General features: G+C 46.8%; 2 protein-coding genes across 4 annotated transcripts in view; both read right to left on the bottom strand.

Annotated features, from left to right (window-relative positions):
• Positions 1–1,828: 1,828 nt before the first annotated feature.
• LOC125625461 (TLC domain-containing protein 5) lies at positions 1,829–8,643 on the bottom strand. 3 transcript variants are annotated; one of them, XM_048827586.2, is made up of 4 exons: positions 8,445–8,527; positions 7,497–7,639; positions 6,557–6,756; positions 1,829–4,279 (listed from the first exon to the last, which is right to left on the bottom strand). In XM_048827586.2, exons 3-4 carry the CDS (start codon positions 6,753–6,755, stop codon positions 3,741–3,743), a joined length of 738 nt encoding a protein of 245 aa, XP_048683543.1. In that variant the 5' UTR covers position 6,756; positions 7,497–7,639; positions 8,445–8,527; the 3' UTR covers positions 1,829–3,740. The 3 variants fall into 3 exon arrangements, with proteins under 3 accessions (XP_048683543.1, XP_074978302.1, XP_048683544.1); XM_075122201.1 differs by lacking the exon at positions 7,497–7,639 and having other exon boundaries at positions 8,449–8,643; XM_048827587.2 differs by lacking the exon at positions 7,497–7,639 and having other exon boundaries at positions 8,445–8,521.
• A 9,430-nt stretch (positions 8,644–18,073) lies between these two features.
• POU2F3 (POU class 2 homeobox 3) overlaps positions 18,074–21,671 on the bottom strand; it is a 53,105-nt gene continuing 49,507 nt past the window's right edge. Inside the window, exons 11-12 of the mRNA XM_048827150.2 lie at positions 20,601–20,733; positions 18,074–19,609 (exon numbers count right to left, since the gene is read on the bottom strand). Of these exons, the coding sequence (XP_048683107.2) occupies positions 19,570–19,609; positions 20,601–20,733 (173 nt within the window). The 3' untranslated portion in view covers positions 18,074–19,569. The remainder of the gene's footprint in view (positions 19,610–20,600; positions 20,734–21,671) is intronic.

Below are 21,671 nucleotides of genomic sequence, written 5' to 3' on the forward strand. Positions count from 1 at the left end.
ATTTTCACAGTTGCAGGAAATTAGGAGGGACCAGACCATTTTTTAATAGTCGATAGTGAGATTCAACGAGTGACCACTTTACAACAGTTAAAACATAAATGGTCAATATCACATCAAAACATACAAAGTAAACATCCTTAAATTAAGCTCTGAAAAGTTCTCAAGCAGCATCTCTCTTACTTTGCCGATCTATAAATTGATTATTATGGATGGAAATGTCAGTTTTGGTGTGGTCAGTGAAATTGAAATTTACCAATAAAAATCTAGCTCTTCCAGGTCTAATTATACCCATTTTATAGATGGGGAAACCCAGGTACAGAGAACAAGTGACTTGCCCCAGTGTCCCAGGGGAAAGTATGGGGCAGAGCCAGGATTTGAACCCAGATCTCTGGAGTCCCAGGACAGTCATTTCATCTGTAGGCTATCCTTCAACCTACATTTTTTCCTTTTTCCATTCCAGTTAGTACGAGGGGCGTAACGTGCACAGTAATAGAACGCTAGATTTGTTAGGCTGCATGACTTACAAATCTCAAAGATATTTCTTGTCAAACAGTGAGTTGTGTAATTTGAGGGGAACCCCAGTAGCTCCCCTCAAATTACAAGCCGAGTTAGTTGAAGATTTCTGGGCACTTCCTTTTGATAAAAAGCCTGTAGTTTTATCTGCCAACTATCCCATCGTTCCGGGGACCTGCTTGTTTTTATTAAGGATCAAATCATCCAAAACAATAGCAGATTTAACAGTGATTTCTAACTCAGATCCATCAGCTGTCTCTAGTTTGGGAAGGGGATGGTGCATAAAGAGACTTCATCTTCTTACACCTGGAAGAGAAGATGGAGAACTATAAAGGGCTGCTAGCACTGGGAGACTGGGACATAAAGGCCTCTCACATAGTCCCTCTTTTTAATGTTAATTGAGTGTCCCTGCCGAAGCATTTTACCAGCTGCTTACTATATAAAGGTTTTCCTAAAAAACACAGCCACCTCTGGGTTGGACGTCAGCAGTGGACGACAGGGTACAGTCAGAACAAGAAGGGAATTTTAGACAAGGTCATTTTAGAAGACCTCTGTTTTAGGCAAAGAGCCATAGGACCTTTCCTGCCCAGCAAGAGCGGACACTACCTTGGTTTACAAGGGTCTCATCTAAGATTCCCCCTAAAACCTATACACATACTGCATAGTACTTGCTATCAGAACCATATTGGCCCTTCTGAGAAGTGAGTCTAGGTGTCCCAAAGCTGATTGTAAGAGGACTATCTTCTCTGTCCTTTGGGCAAGCAAAAACAGGCTGGATGCTTTCTAGTTTTATAACCACCTGTTTGGTCTCTTCCACCAGGTCATCAGTACAGCCTTGTGCAGCGACATACAAGTGGACACTTTAGCCCACTCTCTGGAGTCTTTGACACAAAGGTTTCCTTGCCTGAGATCCTGATCCCTTCGACCCACCTACCTTTTCCTCTTGCACTTCCTTCTTCTCCTTGAGCTATTCAGAACCATCAATCCATCAGCTGGGAACAGCTAATCAGCCTCCTGCCTAATTAAGCCATTGAGCACCCATCTCCCAATCAAGTCCACAGCCGTGCAGGGGGGTGGGGGGAAGAGAGAGAGAAAAGCAAGTACCATAAGGGTCAGACTTCTGGGTCATCTCTTGGCTCCTAGCTCTGTCAAGCAGATGCTTTGGCCAACAGAACTGGACCCAAAAAGGTTCTGGAGTACAGCAGCTAGCAGGTGAAGGTAATGCATTTGCTTTAGGAGAGAGGTCAGCAAGCAAGCCACAACCATACTGGGTCCTACCATCCTGCGTTTAAAGAGAGACGGTGCACAGCAAATGTACGTTACAAAAGACTGTCACTTTATTAGAAATCTTATCAGCTTGGAGCATTAATAATCAAACTTGGGCAAGGAGTTCATGCCTCATGCTAGTCCCGTCACACAACCTTAGCATAGCCAAGGGCTCCAGCTGATTTGCATGTGTATTTCCATAAAGACTCCATTTGTATTGCCAGCCATAACGCATTCAGAATAAATTTAACCACCTTTGAGGCTGCATCGTCTCTCTTTTTCTTCCAATTCCCCTTCATTTTTCGACTTGCTCCTTGCAACTGCAGCTTCCTTTCCTGTCCCCACATGAGATTCTCTCCCCCCACTTACTCCCCTTCACTACCCCACCTCTCACACACTGTTGCATTCCTCATTCACCTGAGTGCACCACTTCCCCCACCCTCAACCCCAAGGCAGATAACAGTGCAAAGCCGGGCAGCAACAATAGGTTCCGAATAAGGGGGTGGGGAATAGAAGACCCTTGATCACCACGGGAGCCGTATTCCCCACTATAGTCATTCATCCCGTCTTCAAACTCCCACAGTAGCAGTGACACCATGGATTTGATAGAGCAGGGGGAAGGCTCACCCTTCCCAGCGTGATGAACTTTCAGAAGGGGTGGGGAATTCAACCTAGGTAGCCTGAGGCCAACCCATGGCCATTCGTTCCTCAGCTGTAACAGGAGAGGTTTTACAGCAGAGCTGAAACGTGAGCGGCTGTCTCCAGCACAATGCAATCGACACAGTAAAGCCAGAGGGATATCAAATGCAAGTGCAGGGAGATGAAAACACACGTGCCCCTGAGAACTGGTACCCATTGCGTCAGATCCAGGGCAACAAGGCCCGGGAAGGGGCACTGCATTGAAGCCTACACACCTGCGCACAGACATTGAACGGTCACGTCTGCAAAACAGTGTCTGGTTTTCATGTGACTTTAGCACTAACAAAAGCGTCTGGCTTCACACCTCTGGAGATGGTTCATATGCAGAGCAGGTATGGAATCGGGACAAGATTCTCCTCTATTATCCTTCCCCTGGAAGGATCCCTTTAGCAGCAGGGTGAGGGGTGGGCTTCGGTCTCCATAGCCCCTTCAGTCCATTGTCTTGCATTGCCAAGAATGCCAACAAGAACCACTCCATGGGAAGACCTCTCTAAAAAGAAGTGTGCTAAGCAGATGGGCCCAATTCTGATCCCACTTTTGCTAGTGAGACACCAGAGTAACTCCACTGAAGTTACAGTGCCACAAATAAGACCAGAACTGGGTTGTGTGAGAGTATAAATAGCAATAGCAGAGGCAGGACTAAGGGAGAAAGAGGCATTTCATTAGAAACAACCAGGCAAAGACATTGCCTCAGTTATTAGCCCAACTACAGTCCCATCCCTTCGAAAAACAACTTTTCTTCTAAAGATACCAAGCTTAACCACAATAAATACTTGGCATTTGTGTGGTGCCTCTCGTCCAAGTGTGCATTATGTTATTATGCAGCTTGGAAAAGCGAGGCAGAGAGCAAGCGACTTCACACAGCCAACAGAGCTGGGAAGATCAGACTCCCCACAGACCTACTATCTCCGAGAAGTAAGTTGGAGTTACAGAGTGTGCCTGGACTGTGCAGTTTGCCTGGAGCAGACTGAACAGCTCGAGTGGTAGCTAGCCTCCCTTTTGAGTCCGTAACAATGCTGGAGAAGTTAGTACCTTCACACCCTTCTGTAGGATTCCCTTCCCCATCAGCATTTGCTAGACACCCACAGAACCATCTCATTCCGGCTCATCCAGGCCTAGCTCATGATAACCAGTGTTAAATGGTCCATTTCACATTATTGCCAGTGTTGAACGGTTCTCTCTCTCACAGGACTCAACTGTCCAGGCCAGGATTTCCAGCCCCTTAGTGCCAGGTTAGACACATTAGTCCATTCAGCACAAGGCTAATGAGATGTCAGATGCCCATTGGTTTTCAGGGGCACGTCCCCACTACTCGCACTCCTCCAGGCATGGTACTTTTTCAACACTTTTCTCCTAGCGAAGCTGCAGATTGCGATCATGAACCCCAGGGACACGATGTACATAGCCAGGCCTCCAGCCTTGATTAGCCATATGGGCCTGGATGAGACGATCACGGAATACATGATCTGGCCTCCCACCCCAATCCGCAGCACCATAAAGAGAGCCACAAAGGAGAAATCCACCACTTCCCCGACGAAGCTGTGGTAGCACCCAGTTTCCCGCAGGAACCAGCGGGCCTGCAGCAGCGGGTTGGTGATCTCGCTGACGAAGACAATGGCATTGATTTCGGTGGCTGACTTGCCGAGCCCCAGCACGAGCACCATGCCACAAATACTCAATGTGTGATGAGACAGCATGAGATCTCCTTCTGTCTTGAAGTACATGCACCAGCTGAGGTCAAAGATAAAGTAACCCAAGGTAAGGCACAGCACGCGGACCTGGAGAGGCGTGTTTGGCGTCCCTGAAAGGAAAGACATGCACATTAAACTGAGAAAGGATGCTCCTAAGGGCTCCATTCTAAGAGGAAAGCTACACAGTGGACACCTAGTAATACAGTTCACCAGACTATGAAAAACAATGGCTGCTCACTCAATAGATCTGCTCTCTGGGTGTATGCAGAGTCCGAGGTGCCAACTTGAGTGCAGAAGACACCCTCCCCCAGTTTTACTACTTCTGAATTCCATTAGCACAGCAGAGCCTACACAGCTCAAAGAGAGCTGAAGTCGGCTCTGCCTCGTGCGTCGTTAGTAGAACGGTTAGTTTTGCAACTGGAGCGAGGGTATATTCTACCAATGGAACAGCATAGGTGTCACTGAAGGCAAAAATCTCCATGGCGATGCACAAGTCAGAAAGAACCCAGCTTGACTCTCAGATCTCAGGTTAAGTCTGCAGGCAGAGACAATGACCTTAAATAGGTAAAGCAAGACAAAACCAAGCGAAGGACCCAAACAAACCATCCTCTACATCTCGGGCTTGTTGTGTGGGAGGGATTTTGTCCAGCAAGAGCCCTCTCTCCCACACAGTCCTCTTCCCCCATTTCTGCGATCCGAAGTGTATACCCTTAAAACTCTATAGTGCTGCATGCACTAATGGTAGCAGATGCTTCTGGGTCAAATTGAGAAGGCAAAGCTTGAAGAGGGGGAATGAAGGAGTGTGGTAGCCCACAGGTTCCTTTAGGCCGCTTAGCAGCCCAGGATAGGCTCTTCTAATGGACTACCAGACAGAACTCTTGTAGTGCCATACGCTATGGACCCAACTCCTCCCATCCCTGGCACACCCTCCGTGCCAGAGTTTGTGAGGGGGCAACAGATGGCTGCTTATGACAGCCCTATACTATGTCTGTGCAGGGGAATTCATCCCTGGTGAGGTGAGGGATATGAATGGCCTCTAGAAGCAGGCTTGGAAAGATCAGATTTTTAATCCTTAAATGTCGATTTCACTGTACACACACAAACCCATCAAAATATTTCCATCAATAGCAATTGAAATTTACAAATAAGGAAAGCAAGAAAAATGCTGTTTGAGAACTTGTTAGAGTCAAAATCCAGTGATTTAGGCTTCTGAATTAGGCTGGTTACAGATGGATAAGGGAATGAATAGTTCAATCAACAAATCATTTCTGGACGTAGGATATTTGTTTTTTATATCTTGACATGGGACATTGACACTTGGTGGGTTTTGCAGTAGTGTTGTAGTCACGTTGGTCCCAGGATATGACAGCCACAAGGGTGATGAGGGGATATCTTTTATTGCATCAACTTCTGTTGGTGAAAGAGCCAAGCTTTCGAGCTCCACAGAGCTCTTCTCCAGGTCTGTGGGCCCATGAGCTCTGTGGAGCTCAGAAGCTCAGCTCGTTCACCAACCAAAGTTGGCCCGAAAAACGATATTACCTCACCCACCTTGTCTCTCTCAGTTTGTGTTTTCACAACTTTAAAGCTTGAACTCTTTGAATCTCAACTTCTACTGTCATTAAATAATTATCTGACCTCCCCACATAGTTTCCCACAACTGTGAACATTTAAATTTATAAAAATACAAAATAAAAAGCTTTAAAATGAACAATTGATATTATCCACCAAAGTTAAGAAACACTGAATTCTACCAAGCCTATTTATAAGCCACCAAAGCAGCAGGGTTGTGCGTGCGGGAGAGTCTATCACCACTAGAGAGATCTCTCAGTTTAGGGGCCTGATACTTGAAGTTACAGTCAGGCATTGTCCTCACACCAACAGCAGGAATCCCACTGACTTCCAGAGGACGAGCAAGACATGCAGGATATGGGATGAAGTCAGAGATGGGAGTAAAGAAAAGAGTTTCTTTATTCTGGATGAAGTCTAGAAATGTGCCCAGCACTTTGCCCAATAGCTTAGCCAAGGCCCTGCCCCAAGGAATTTCAGCATACTGTTAAGTACAACTGGGGGAAAACAGTAAAAAAAAAAAAAAAAAGAAAAGAAAGCCTGAGGGTGGTGATCGGCAGTCAGGGATTGAAAGAAAGGGAGATAGGTCTCAAGGAGGTCATATGAGCTTGGCCTACAGGCAGGCAAAGAAAACACGGCTCCAACCGTAGATGGGAGCATGAAAGAGGGAGACCTGGTGTAGACATCAAGAGATAGCAAAGGGAGTTCTAAAGAGAGAGAACTAATCCTCCTGCACCGATCACAGGTGCAGTAGAACAGAGACACTGCCTTTTTTCAGTGAGAAGATCACTCGTCCCAGGGCAAAACTCCACCAAACATACCTGGGTGAGTTAGAGGCCAGGGGCCATCGATAAGAGCAACGTAGCCAGAGAGGCAGGTGACAATGACCCCATGCATCAGAGTGACCAGACGGCAACTCCACTCATAAGTACGGTGCTTATTCCAATAGCAGAAACAGGCATAAAGGGAGAGCCAGGCAGTCAGGCTGCAGGTCACCTGGAAAATGACGGAGAGCATCATCCTAGAATGGACAGAGAAAGAACGTTACTGGAAGTAATCCATCTAAAAAGATCCCCACCCCCAAAGTTAACACCGATCAGCGCCAGCTGCTACACCCAAGGACTCAGATGCAAAAGACACACAGAACCATCCTCAACCCTGTACTTTCGTCATCATACCAAACCTTTTTGCCCCCCACATAGGCATGTTTGCCAATCAGCTTCTCCACAGGCCTGTTCCGGTTACTGAAATTTGAAGAGGTTTCACAAACAGCCACTTCACCCATTTCAAGCTGGCAAAGAGAGGCACGGAGGGGGGGGACACAAAATCCCCGTCCCTGCTTGCATCACATCTTGACTGTGTTGCTGCCCCATTTTGGCATGGTGGAGCCAAGTGCTCAACACATGGCTGCGGGTCTATTTGAGAGACCATCACGTGTATGGGAATGGCGCCTGGAAGCCATTGTGCTAGGTTCTGCACCAACCCACAAAGATGGTCCCGGCCCCAAAGAGCTTACACTCCAAGACTGCTGCAGTTTCCACGGTATGCATCCGATGAAGTGAGCTGTAGCTCACGAAAGCTCATGCTCAAATAAATTGGTTAGTCTCTAAGGTGCCACAAGTCCTCCTTTTCTTTTTGCGAATACAGACTAACACGGCTGTTACTCTGAAACTCCAAGACTAGAGACTACGGGTGCCTACCACTGACAGGGAGAGCACAAGGAAATTACTTTTTTTTTTTAATTGATCCCATGAGACACACCTTATCTCATCAACAGGAGGCAAAGCCAGATCCTCTACATCCAATGCCTAGACCTCCACCACTTTGCCTTAAAGTCCATTAGCTGGCTGCTCTAGCAGAGCGGTATCCTCTGTGAATCAGCCAGCATGCTGCCTGAAAAGTAGCTGGGTGGGGGTGTGGGGATGGTTTGGAGAAGAAAGAAAAGGTTTGAGCGTGACAATGAGATAACTAGCACCTGCGCGATAGTACTCGAATATCGGCACAAGCCACGGAAAAGGCTTAGGTAAGCGGAAAGGTGTGTAGGGCGATGGGGGCACAAAGGGAGGAGAGGGGAAGTCGGTGCATGGCTGGGTGCAGAGCTACGCTAGGGAGTAGATAGCTTAGGGGGAGAGGCAATTCTTCGGGCTTTCGCCCTCTAGAGCGAGCACACGGCCATCTGCTTAATCGGGCATTCAAAACTCCACAGCCACCATCCCTGGGACAGGGCACAGCGCAGTGAGGTGGATGCCACCCCCCTACCCACCACCGCCCCCATTCCACGTCCTGTTCGGGGCGGGGGGGGGGGGGAGTAAGGCACATGGGGGACCCGATCCAATATATGGCAGCAGCGTGCCCTAGTTAACTTATCAAGTGCCCGGGTGTGCCAGGAACCCAGCATAGCTTCTCCCCGCCCCCCACCCCCACCGGGGGACACAGGAGAGCTCTTGCCTAGGACAAGTGGGGGGCTCTGTGGGGGCAGCACTCCCTAGAGAGCCCCAGGAGGGTCTGAGCCCCCAGCAAGGACAGAGGGAGCAGGCGCTGGGAGCCCCAGCCCTCCGGGAGAGAGCAGGAGGCTCTTCCAGGCAGCCCCAGGCTGGAAGCGGCTCCCATCATAAACAGGCTTTACAGTTTGGTTTCATGTCCCTCGGCACCTCCCCTATACAGGCTGTCTGTGCGTCCCCGGCCCCAGGCACGGCCTCCGAGAGTTACCCGCCTGGTCCAGCTGCCCCGCTGCAGCTCCGGGCCGCCCTCTCCAGCGCTGCGCGTCCAGACGCCGCCGGCCTCCATAAGCCCCGCCGGGGCGCGCAGCTGGGCGGAAGGCGGCAGCAGGGGCGGAGCTGGTGCAGACGCAGGTTTTCCCCACTCGGGTCAGCTGCTGCTGGCAGGAAGGACCCAGCGGGGCAGCGAAGGGGGCAGGGAGAGGGGCGGTCCCCTCCCGCCCAGTAGGAATGGGGGCTCGGGGGATAGCTCTCCCAACAGCCGCACAGGGAGCGGATTAGTTACCCCCAAAGGGTGCCCAGATCTGGAGAGCGAGGGGCAAGACCGCGCCCCCCCACGTATGGATATTGGGGAGGGGAGAAGTACTAATCTCTACCCCCCTTCCCCATCATGTTCAGATCCAGGGGTGCAGGGCTTGGCAATCGGAGACACCCCCCCTTCACAGCTCAGAGGGGGAGCTCCCCTCCCTGCCCCCGCAGCTGCGATGGGATTACCAGCTAATACCCCTTTTGATCTGGCTTTATTTGGTGGCGTGTTTCTCCTTGCTGCCAGGGGCAGGGCTTTGGGGTGTGTCGTGTACCGGGCTACATATGGGGCAGGAACTGGGCTGGTGTCGGGAAAAGGAAAGTGACGTTGCCCTTGTCCTCTGCCCCCCATCTCTCTGCAGCTCCCCCTATCTCAGTTTAGAAAAGGGGGGGGGGTGAAACACACTGCTCACGGGGTTCAGAAAAGGGGGGCATAGGAAGTGGAAGGAAAAGGAGGTGGGGAAGAAGAGACAGGGGGAAGAATGCAGGGAGGGAGGAGTGAGAATTTATCTGCTCCTGGTGGAGGGGTGGGATCTATTGTTATTTTAATATGTTCCAGGAGAAAAACAGATGTAATCACTAGTTTGGTCTGCCGGGGGAGGGCGGATGAACTGGGCCCATCAGCTGGACAGGCACTGGTTAGAGCTAGTCATTAATTTTGTTAACCTCCCTCACATTACTATTATCTGACTGGCTTTCATACTGACCTCGGCCTGGGTAGCTCACAGGCAATGTGAACAGATGCCTGGATCCATAAGTATTTTCCACAGCGTCCCTCCAGCTTTCATGAGGATGTGTTTGGGGGGCACAGCCTAAGTTCCCGAGGCCACTACTCTGATTCTTTTCCAGTGAGTTGTGGGAAATCTTGTCTGTCCTGGGTGCAGGGGAGGAAGCATGGGAAGGCTTTGGAGAACTAGCAACACTCAAGTGATTGAACCTGGGTCCTCACTGCCGCATGGGTAGGTTACAAGCCAGAGTGTGAACAGCACTCCGGCTTTGGCAGCCCCACCACGCTTGGGGAAGAGGTTTTGTGTGTGGACAGGAGGAGGCGAGGGGCAACAGGTGAGTAAGAGCCTGAGTTAACCCTGCAGTAAGGATAAGCCCTAAGTGACTTGCCCAAGATCATAGAGAAAGTCTGTGGCAGAGCAGTGAATTGAACCCCACAAGTCCCAGACAAATACCCTAATTCCGGGACCATCCTCCCCCTTCTCATCAGGACTTTTAAGGGATCCTGGTGTGAACTCAAGGGGGAATGCTTACTAGGGGAAAAGAAAACAAGGGAACTATCAATAAAGAAAACAAAATAACAGAACTTAAGCAAAGTTCCCACATCTATCGCAAGCCTGCTCAGCCATGGCAATGCTGAAAGAGGTGGGCTGCAGGAGGGGACCCTCTTATTAGTTATTAGGTAAACAGCTACCTGCTAGGAGCTGCTTGGGTCTTCATGGGGAGAGTCTGCAGCCTCACCCCTGGGGCTGTGCGAGTGAGACAAGTCCTCTAGGGTATGTCAATATACTCAGTCACAGGGAGTGAGTGCAGCTGGTGTACACCCACCTGAGCGTGCTTTAATCAAGTTAGCTTTGGTATGGGAGCAATGAAGCCATGAAGTTTTACTGCCTGAGGAATTCCCCAGGCTGTTGGCTGGGCTTGCACAGACTCGCTGCTCTGGTACCTGAGCTAACCGTGTAGACGTACCCTGAGACCAGAGATTCTCAAGACTTCTTCAAAGTTGGACAAGGGTCCTGGGCACCTTCCCTCCCTTTTGCAGTCACGTGAACATCCCCGTGGCCACCGCAGCAACTGCATCGATGGGAAAGCAACGGTAGGCCATAAGAGTTTAAATGTAGTTTTTAGCTTCTTTTCATGCAACTTAGCAGCTGGAAGCAAGGAGAAGGGCCAGCAGTATGTGACAGGTAACTCCCTACAGAGCACCCAACAGAGCTCTGCAGACCACAGTTTGGGGACCTGTCTGAGGCAACAGCAGGATCAGGAGGAGAGCTTACTACAGAAAAACATTTCACACAAAGCAGCTCTGTGTTGACTGATGTACTGGGCTGCCCCATCTCAGTGGTCTTTTCCTCAGAGGGCTCTTTAAACAACAGCTGACTACACATGTGTGTTTAAGTTTGGAGTGGCAGCACACCCAGGCACTCCCAAACACAAGACTGATGGGGCTTACCCCGATGTCTTTGAAGCAGAGCCTCAGAGTACAGGAGATAGTTCACTCTTCCCCGCCTTCTGGGATTCAGGTTTCTGATGCATCCGTCCTGAGAGGTCGATGGACAATGAATCTTTCTCTCTTCTCTCCTTGGAGAGAGGTGCTGGGACAGAGGCTATTGCCAAGACCAGTTTCAGGCATATGGGTTTCTCCACTCAGCTAGTTCAGGAGATGGTTATCTGAGCTCTCCTAGCCTCTGCACCCTGAGCAGGTCTGTTTGTGGATGTTTGTCCTCTGCATTTTTTAAATGGTATTGTAGGTGGCGACAGTCAGGCTTGTCAAGCTGGAATTTCCTGCCCCATGCTCTGTAGTCTGGTTCCAGAATACCTAAAAGATCATCCAAAGACCCCAAAGGGCAAGTTTTTTCCTCTGGCACAATAGAAGTCTCAATAATAAGAGTAAAGCTTATCTGTGCGGTAGACGGACCCTTCCCCAAGGGTGGCCCGAGACAGTGGAATGACCTCTCCCAGGAATTAAGGACCACCCCAAACCTTACCGCCCTTCATTCTACATGTAAGGTGCGTTTCTTTGACTTTGCCTTCTCCAGTATAAACACACAGGGGTATATTTATTCAATTAAAAAAAACAACAACCTACCAATACAAGACAGTCCACTGCACACACTTCTCCCTCTGGGGAGCGCATAAAAGCAAACAACACAGGACCAATGTGTACTAATGTTGCTTAACATACTACCAGAGGGTGCTCAGATACACTGCACTGATAACTCAAGACAGACCCTATAGAGAATGGAATAGAACCTGGACCTTGCTGACGGTGAGTGCTTAGAATTGTTCGTAGACAGCTTGGGAATAAAAACCTTTCTCCATAGGACTGCTTACTAAACAACAGGAAATGCGTGTTTTCCCCAGTCAGTTCCAAGGCACCTAAAAGATTCCCTTAGATAGTGTGTGTCCATAAACATAAATGACCAGTTTTATGCTGTGAGCTTTTCAGAGCAGAGACTGCATCTTACTATATGTATGTACAGCACCTAGCGCACTGGGGTCTTGACCTTAGTGAGGGCAGTAAACACTAGTATAAACAAATCATAGTATAGAAATACTATTAGCCAGCTCTCTATGAAGATTTTACTTCTGTCTGTACTTGAATGGTCATAGTATTAAATCGTGAACATAAAAACGGGGAACAAAATATTTGCATGTATTTCATTTTCATACAATACGTTTGTAAGTTTTCTCCTTAGCTCTCAGAGCCCACACTCCAAAATGTACTAATTGTTGGAACTTGGAACAGACTAAATTATTTAGAATAATTTTTGGAGGTGATATGTAAGCACTGCTTGTTAGTTTGGAGTCCGACATTGATCTTAGTTATAGCTGCGAAAACTCAGAGCAACTCACCTTAACTTCACTGTGAGGGTCATTAATCGTGGAAACAATTTACTTCGGGATATGATGGATTCCTTCAATGACTTATTTAAATCAAGAGTGAGTCTTTCAAAAAAAAATATGCCCTAGCTCGACTACAAGATATGGGCTTGATGCAGACATTATGGGGTGAAATCTGTGTCCTGTGTGATGCAGGAGATCAGACTAGATAACAATAAGGGCCCCTTCCGGCCTTAAAATATATGAATCTATAGATTTGTTCTAGATTTTCACAGATGTAAATGAGACTGAAAGCTGGTGCTTCGTTTAGGGTCTGTTCAAGAAGCTTGCTTTCTGTAATCCTAGCAGTTCCAAATATATGGGAAATTCATCAGGCTAAGGCTCAGCTCCTTAACCGGTGTAAATCAGCACACTCAATTGACTTCAACAGAGCGATGCTGATTGATCCCAGGTGAGGATCTGGCCCTACATTGAGAGAGTAGCTGACGCAGGTTAGAACACTGAGAGTGGAATGTAGTAGTTTAAAGCGTTTTTTGTAAGGATGTTGTAGACTTGGAGACCTAAACTAGGTAAAGGGTCCTATATTCTGGAAATTCTACTGACTTCAGTGAAGTCACTCCAGATTTACAACTGTATAAATGAGAGCAGAATTTAGACTTCTCTAAATGGGGAAATTATCCAGAATAGCTCCCCCTTTTATTCCAGAATAAGAGTGGCCACATGGGGAGCTATTCTGGAGTAGCTATTGTGCTTTAAATTCACTTAATGTGCTTAATCGGAAATAACTTTCAGGTCATAGACAAGCCCTTAATTTCTCCTTTGCACACACAAACAATAGATAAATAGACACATATGCTGACTGCACACCATTTGAAAATGTCCTCTTTAAAATGTCTGAAGCTGGACACCAAAAATCGAGGTACTCAAACTCACGTGTCACTCTTGACAATCTTGGCCATGTTAAAAGAATTTTTTTCCCATATACCAAGGCAGTAGAAGTCCCATTGACTTCAATGGCACTAGGATTTGTCTGTCTTTATTATTATTTATATTACTATAGTGCCCTGGAGCCGTAGTCATAGACCAATACCCCATTGTGCTAGATGCTGTACAGACACAGAACAAAAACATATCTGCCCCAAGGACCTTACAATCCGTCTTGTAGACTGTAAGTTCTCCAGGGCAGGGATTGTGTGGATTTCTGTGCTATAAAACGCTGAACATATTGTTGTTATTACAACTGAGGTTGGGGCTTCGTTGTGCTAGGGACTGTACATACACACAGTAAGGGACAACCGGTGCCCTGAAAAGCTTGGAGCCTAAGCAGACAAGACAAACAAAGAGTGAGAGAAAGGAAGCATTATGGCCTCCGTTTTACAGGTGGGAAATTGAGGCCTCAAGAGATTAAGTGACTTGCCCAAGGTCACCCAGGAAGTGGCAGAGTCACAAACTGAACCCAGATCTCCAGAACATGGTCCAATGGGTAAAGACAAGACACTTCTTCCTGCCTGTTAGCCTTTAAATTCTATCACTTTCATAACAATAGTAATCTTTTAAGTCTTTGTTTGTCTTTTAGAGAAATACTCAAATCCCATTCCCATGACATACTTGCTTCCATTGTGTAGTAGAGTGAAATGAATTTTGAAAAGGCCACGCATCCTACAGTGCGAGGAGTTTGTCCAGCTCCCCATAGATCAGCTGAGTGACTCTAACATCTGGTGCCTTTTCTTGATATGATCATAAAACAGTCATCACCTTTGCAGACAGGAAGACCTGTTCGGCCAAGTCACCTCTTTCAAATTACAGAGCAGTATCGAGTCACCTTTGCTACATTTTACATGGGCACAACTGCGGCCTGAAATCAGTGGTAAACTTGGCCCAGGCTACAGTCCTGTTGTCTTTACTTGAGTCTGCAGCATACTCAGTGCAGATGGACGTCTGCAGATCACGTTTAATTTTGTCATTAAAGAAGTTACCTAGATGTTTCTGCCTTTTATCATATGCCCATATTTTGTTGCCTGGATCGTCACAGGCATTCATGAAGAGCCTAAGAATTAAAGCCCATAATTCTTCCTAGTATATAGTTCTGTGAGTGTGTCCCCTTTGGGTGAGGGGGAGGAGCCTTGTTCCCAAGCTCTGATATCCTCCTAATGTCTCCTGGTGCAATTCCTCCTCTCCTAGGGCCTGAGCCTGTGAGGTGTGAACCTACCTTGCAGGATCGGGCCTCCAGGACATAATGTAGGTGGATTATTGTAGTCACAGATCCATCAGCCTCATCTCTGGTCCATCACTTCTCTATCCCAGAACTCCTCCCAAGACTGCAGTGCCAGGAGCCCCGCGGAGCTGTAGTAACATGCAGGGGTGCAAACATTCTATATACTGTAGGGTTTGGTGAAACTTTTCCACTGACATTTTTTTCCCCCGTGATGGAAAGCTGGGTTTTTGAACATTTTCATGGAAGGCGTCTGCTTTCTTAGATTTTTTTTTTGTAAGCTGACAACTGTAAACCCAAACAGTTTTCAGTTTTCAGCCAAAAATTGTTGGCTTTCAAGTAGACCATTAGCATTTGTTTGCTTGTCTGTTCTTTTTACAAAAAGTCTCAATTTTCTGCTGGAATAAAACCCCATTTTCTGACCAGCTCTAGTGTTGCATCTGCTGGTCCTATCTTCCTAAACACAGCAGACTCACCCCAGCTCTGCGGTAAGTAGGGGTCAGACTGCTGCATGGGGAGCACCCTGATGAAATTTCTGGCATTGCCTCATTCTCTCATTAACACCATGCAACCATCCCATCCTCCCTCACATTCCATCTCAGAAAAGGCATGTGATGTAAGGTTTTTAGGGCTTTCATTTTCTACATATTTGTACAGTGCCTAATGCCAGAAGATGCTTACCTGTTAACCGTTAGGCACTACTACAATATAAACATTTAATAACTAGTTGGATTTGTATTAGCTTTCTTCCTCGGGATTGTGGTTTTGTTCTGAATTTGTACAACACTTAGCAGAATGGGGTCATGGTCCATGTCTGGGACTCCTAGGTGCTAGGATAATACAATAAAATAATAATAATAAATAATTCTGCAGCCAAAACAGCTACCGACAGCCCAGCCTGGATTGACTAAATTGTTTATGTGAAGCTGATGGAAATGAATCAGGTCAACCACTTAATTATAATGTTGTATGTAATCTAATTATGTAGGAAAGAAAACAAAGATCCTGTATGTGAACAAAAGCAGTGAGCACAACCGGTGGTGTATGTATCCACATTTATATTACATCTATATCTATATCTATATATCTTCCAAAACTAGTCTCAGCCAGAGATTATGCAAAGTCTCCATTGGGGGCAGCATTAGTACAGGATGGATGTGGGTAAATTCCACCAGGTAAAAATGTGTATGAAAGATCTGCTGAACCAAGGTTCTAAGCTCCCTGGCACGAAGGCACTAAGAATCCAGCAGGATCCAGCTCATAACTTCTGCATTATCTGTCCACGTAATCTTTATTCATTTCTCCAAGTGGCAACCCCACTCCAGGGTTGAAGGATCATGCATTTTAATGCTGGAGGTAAAAATACTCAGGTTTCCAGCTGCTATCTAAATGTACTTGGAGACACATTCAGATTCAAAAACGTCTATTTAAGCCCACTAGCTAATCCGCCATGTTACTAATAATGCGTTAAAGGTGGGAATTTCAAAAGTGCCTGCATGATTTAGGAGCACAAGTCCCATTGAAAAATTTATTGAAGTTGGTTTTTCAATGTCAGTGCTGTTTGTTACCTTTTGTAGCTCCCTTATCTTGGGCAGTGACACTAGGCTAGTCTATTTCACTTTTGCTTCTGGTCAGTTTTACTGCCCAGTTCTCATGAATTAGCACAAGGCTGCACTATTCAGGTGGCAGATTCTTGCCAGGATAACTATTTGAATACAAACAAAAAGCGGTTTTCATTGACGTTTTATAAAAGACTGAAAATATTTCTGTTCATATTAGGTTTGCACTGAAAACAATCAAAATGTTAGGCCTAGAACACCATAGAGTGTCTCTTTAACAGAGTCCCACATGGAAAGCAGGGGGCTCATTTTTATCAGTCATTGGACCAATTTCCCCATATAAAAATATACTGGGGTATTTTAGTTATGGCCTCAAAATACACAAGTTGACAACAGTGTGTCCTGTAGAATTCTGTAGGATTTTAAATTGTTAGGTGTCACCTTTACGAGTACTTGTTGTCCACATTGTGGTCTTATACCCGTAAACCCTTCGGCACTAATCCTGCACCATCAAGGTGGGCTGGGCAACTGCTGCACCTAGTGATGTGTTTCCACACAGGGGTTCTGTAGTGCACCGTGGGGGCCTTATGTTCAGGCCTAGAGCACGCTATTGCGAGAAATCCCATTGACGCGAATGGGACAATTGACAGCAGTAAGGATAGGGAGCATTTGCAGGATAATCCTCTGAGGTTGAGCCATGCAGGCCACAGCAGGGTTTAAATGCAATTGTTAGAGCATAGTTAGAGTGCGGTTTCCTTGACCAGTGCAGAGGTTGTTTTTCCCAAGAGAATCCATTGATTACATAAATGTCCCCTTTGTCTCTTATAGCTCCATGTGTCTAGTAAGGTTCTGGGGGGGGGGGCGGGGGGGGAATCTCTTTCCATACTGGTAAAGGAAACTATACAAGGACTCCACTAGCAAGAGCCACTAAGAAAATTCTAGTCATATTATGCAATGGGCCATAAGAGGAAAGTTTTCTAGACACATTGACCCCGATTTCTCTTCTGCCTTTTTACCAGTTGTATACAGGTTACTGAAATTAATGGAGTCATATAGTTAGAAGGCACTAGAGAATCAGACCCAAAGATTTATTTGTAAATAAATATAGCTCCATTCAAGTTAATGTATGAGATCTGGACTTTTATTAATTATTATTATTAGAGCTGGTTTAAAATTTTCCAGTGAAACTTTTTTCCCCTGACAGAAGATGCCTTTTTGACCAAAATGAACAATTTTGCAGCAAAAAAAAAAAAAAAAAAAAAATTTCACGTTTGATTTTTTTTTTTGATTAAAAAATTACAGATGGACATTTTGGGGAAAAAATTTCATTGGAGGGGGAAAACTCTCCACTCTTTATCCCCTTTTTACTTCAAAATATTTTGTTGAAAAAAAAATGAAACCATTCACAGAAAAGTTTGAATGAAACCTTTTTTCAATCAGCTGTAGTTATTATTAGAGTTTCTGGTTTCAGGATAAAAACCCCAATGAAGCAGAAAATTACAGAATAAGGTTCTACAAAATATACACAACTGAAATTTACAATGTTTGCAGGATTGAGACCTGTGTGAGGAAGCGACAGAGAAAGATCCATTAATTCATTGTGGGGTACAACCCCAGAATGAAGAGCCTTTTGGGGGGCTTTTTAAAACAGCACTGAATCAAGGAAAACAATTGTTCAAACCACTAATAAAACAGGATTTTTACCCGTAAAAATGGAGCTAGTGTTTGCCTGAAAATAACCATCAGACATTAGAAAAAGAAATAGAATCAACATTGCAAACCAGAATGTCGATTTACACTTTATGAACCAGATCTTCAGCGGGTGTAGATCACTGACGTTCTGCTGACGTCATTGCCATGACGAGAACTGACACCAGCTGAGGAGCTTGCTCAGGACTTTTGTTGGGATTTTGTGGTTCCCAATAACAACCAAATGAATCAGATGCCGGGCAGAATCAAGGGTCTTCAATTCGATTCGATTCAACAAGACTTTATTCAGTGTGCACAAAGGGAGAGCCCCTGGTACAAAAATCAGCCAGAGTCCCTCCAGCAGGGAGCCCCTGCCATTGCTATTTTATAGCACATGGCAGTTACATAACACAACCCGCTAACCAATCATATTTTACCTTTCTATGTATGGATTTGTTCCTCACATGCTTATACTTCTCCACTCTACATGTTGAGCTCAGCCCCGTCCCCTTGGCCTTTTCTAGAATGTTCCTCAGGTGGTGAGCCACAGCATGCTTCTTTATGCGTAAGTACCTTCTAAATCACTTTTTGTTTAAAATGAACACACGCATACCCTTCACTTTGTAACCTATTTCACGTCTCAGTTCTACTCTACAAAATGAAATATCTGCTCCTTTAAGATAGACGAGCTGTGAAATAAGCATTATTTCCCTGTTGATACTCTGTGAAATTTGTTAGATTTTCTATACTTTGGTTTTTAATGAAATTAAACAATACACACACAGGAAAATAAAATCCTCAGAATTCACACCTGAGTTCTACAAACTGTCCTCCCAGGGACAGACGGACAGAGCACAAAGAATGGTGAAAGCTATTTACATGTTAATAATTCAGCAAAAATGCTCAGTATGGAGACACACAGACACAACCTTAGGCAGGTCTTGTTGTTTGGTAGCTGATGAAGCCCCAATGGATAAATAACAGGGAAGTAAAATAAACACGAGGCGAAATCCTGGGGCAAAACTCCTGTTGGCTTCAAAGGAGCCAGAATTTCACTCATGATGCTTAAAAATGACAGCCACCCAGGGAGCAGTGGGGCGAGGATCGGAGCTGAGCAATGACCAGAGCAGTGTCTTTACAAATAAGGTGCATTTCTTTTAAGGGTGGGGGGGAAGGTAAAGAGGCTCCTGGCTCTAAACATTTAAAGAAAGCAAGAAAAGAGCTTTAGAAAAGGGGAGAACCGTTGAGTGGGGAATAAAGTACAATGACATTAACCTGAAGTCGACAGGGTACCAAAGCTCACATCTAGATGCAGGTCTTTGGTGAAATGAACGTGGTCACCTGGGTTCAGTTCCGGGGTTTCTGGGATGTGGGTGTGGTCAGAGACGGCACTGCAGACCCTTCTCACGGCAAGCTCTGAAATGAGCTAGGAGAAGGAGGAGTGTGATATGGAAATCCTTCCAGACTGGCTCTTGCCAGGCAAGGCAGAGCATCGCAGAGATCCACACGCATTGGACAGTGTTTGGTGCTGCTGTGGCTAAGTGGGGGATTATTCTGGTTAACACCTGGAGGAGTGTTAAATTTCACTGCTGGAGTTGAGAATCTCCTGTGGGAGGTTCAGTTACAGCCCGAGTCTCTAAACAGTCCAGCTGTGCTGGGCTCCCATAAGCAAGACCTTCCTTCTGCTGCACTTTGAAGGCACCCTCACTCCAAACTTTGCCCCAGAAGTTGGTCCATGGCTAGAAATCAGGGCTCCCTTTGTGCATGATGGAGCAGCAGCCTCAATGGAGATAAGAGGGTTGATTCCATCGGTACCAAGATCTGAAAAAAAGGGAACAACAGACACAAATGCACCGTTATTTTCCTTTCCCCTGAATTGGGAGCCCATCGTTATTTCATCTGTAGCCCTATGTAGCCGGCAACTGATCCTCTAAACCCAGCAGGGGGCTCAGAGCAAAACTCAGGGTGGGTTGCACTATAACCAAGCCAGTCTTCTCTGAATGACCAAGAAGCATCCACCTTGCTCAGATTTCACGTGTGCGGAGTCACAGGGGCAACGTAAGATCAGATCCTGCCTCGTCGCAGGTGTACCGGCGCCGAACAAGTTCCTCCACGATGCAGGAGGCCCAGCAGCTGCTGACACACCCTCCATGCTCTGGGTTTGCTTTCTGCTAACTTGTCGCTGATGTCATGAGCAATGCTGGTTGGGAGCAGGAGCAGCAGTGGCCGGGGGGGAGGAGAGGGACACCAGCAGCAGCACTGAACTTAGCAGCGGGGCACGTGATGAGAAACAGCTAGAAGGGCTTTGCCCCAGAGCATGGGGAATCTGCTGGGGACAGAACAGACAAAGCCCCGGGGATACTTTTCCTCTATCTGCCACCCAGCACCGCTACTGTGAGCGGACACAGTGGGTCAGTCCCTGGGAGGGCAACTGGGATGCGGAGGACGGGGTCTAAGTAGGAGCAACAGTCAACTAAATCTTCTCCTCTTCCTCTCTCCTTTCCCCCACTGTACCTACCACATACAGAAGGAAAGCATCACAGCCCCTATACCTGCTCACACGCTGAGTCTTTGCTAGCAGGACATTTCAAACAAATGTGGCCTTTTCTATAAGTTTGGAAGCAGAAACCAGCCATTCCTCATGGACCCTCAGAGTGAGCATGAAACCACCACAATGGAATGGCCTCATCTAACTGTGTTTTTCTAAAGCCCATCACTATAGTATGCAGCGAGCTCTGAATGTTCTTCTTGAGGGTCCCTTTTGCTCCCCCACGCCCTGGGCATTAATGCCAGGTGCTTCCCATCGCCTTACCCAGAAGGATTGAAGTTGGACGAGTTCATTGTGGCTTTAGAGTTGCTCTGGGATGCACTGGGGCTGCTGGCATGGAGCCCTGTACTGGGGGACGAGGGCCTGCTGGTGTTCCCAGGGGAACAAGATGATGTTACTGCACGAGAAGAGAGACAAGAATGAGGCTCACCTCTTCTTTCCTACTGGGAAGCAGGTGCATCTGTCCCACTACTCTCCTTATCCCTTGGCTTGCTGCAACGGCAAATGCATGTTAACTGTGCCCTGATCTGACAAACTAGACACCCCTACACAAGAGGTCAGGGGGCATTCTCCCTGCAGCAAAGCACAGTGACTGGAGCACATGGTTCCTCCAGTGTGAGATCCGCCAGGTCTCTGCTGAAGAGATGCCAGAATCTTCCTTCAAGGACACACCCCATGGAGCATGTTCCCAGCCGCAAACCCTCTGCCAGAACTTGAAGGCAGTGGCAAGGCAGGTGGGAGGGAGGCAGCTGCTTTTGGGGATAGAATGGAAGGAAGGAAGGAAGGAAGACAGCAGAAGGAATGGGGAGAGATTGGAAGAGAGCAGGTGGAGGAGTTTAAAAAGATAAATAAATCCCAGGCTGGGAAGTTGAGTCTTGTTCCAAAGCCCTTCACATTAGCACAGAGAGACTTGAGCCCCTGTAATAATCATCCTCATCATGCCTAGGAGCCCTAGTCATTGAACAGGACCCCACTGCGCCAGGTGCTGCACAGATGCAGAACAGACAAACAGTCCCTGCCCCCAAAGAACTGACAATCTAAATATAAGAGGAGAAATAGATAGATCCAGAGCCAGCTCCTCTCAAAGTTCAGGAGTGTTTGGATCCAGGGTTTTGCTCTGGTCCCTTCCATCCCTAAATGGCAGCATTTGCCTGCCATCTGCGCCCATCGCTGCTGAACTGGCCATGTCAGGCAGCTAATTACAGTCAGTCCAAGAGCCCATCTAGGATGGGCTGCAAATGTGGAAACAAAAGCAGCCTTTGGATCAAATATAAGGTCTAAGTACTGATCGGCCACAGAGCAAGAGGGAATTTGCTATCAGTGAAGGAAAGGAGA

This window comes from Caretta caretta, chromosome 22, assembly GCF_965140235.1.
Source record: "Caretta caretta isolate rCarCar2 chromosome 22, rCarCar1.hap1, whole genome shotgun sequence".
Classification (NCBI taxonomy): Eukaryota; Metazoa; Chordata; order Testudines; family Cheloniidae; genus Caretta; species Caretta caretta.

Bases quoted from the DNA above. Each gene is read 5' to 3' on its own strand.
- LOC125625461 (XM_075122201.1), bottom strand. From the start codon at position 8,522: ATGGAGGCCGGCGGCGTCTGGACGCGCAGCGCTGGAGAGGGCGGCCCG. The intron at 6,757-8,448 runs GCGGGTAACTCT...TGTCCATTCTAG, and splicing joins CAGCGGGGCAGCTGGACCAG to GATGATGCTCTCCGTCATTT. The intron at 4,280-6,556 runs GTATGTTTGGTG...CTTTCCTTTCAG, and splicing joins CTGGCCTCTAACTCACCCAG to GGACGCCAAACACGCCTCTC.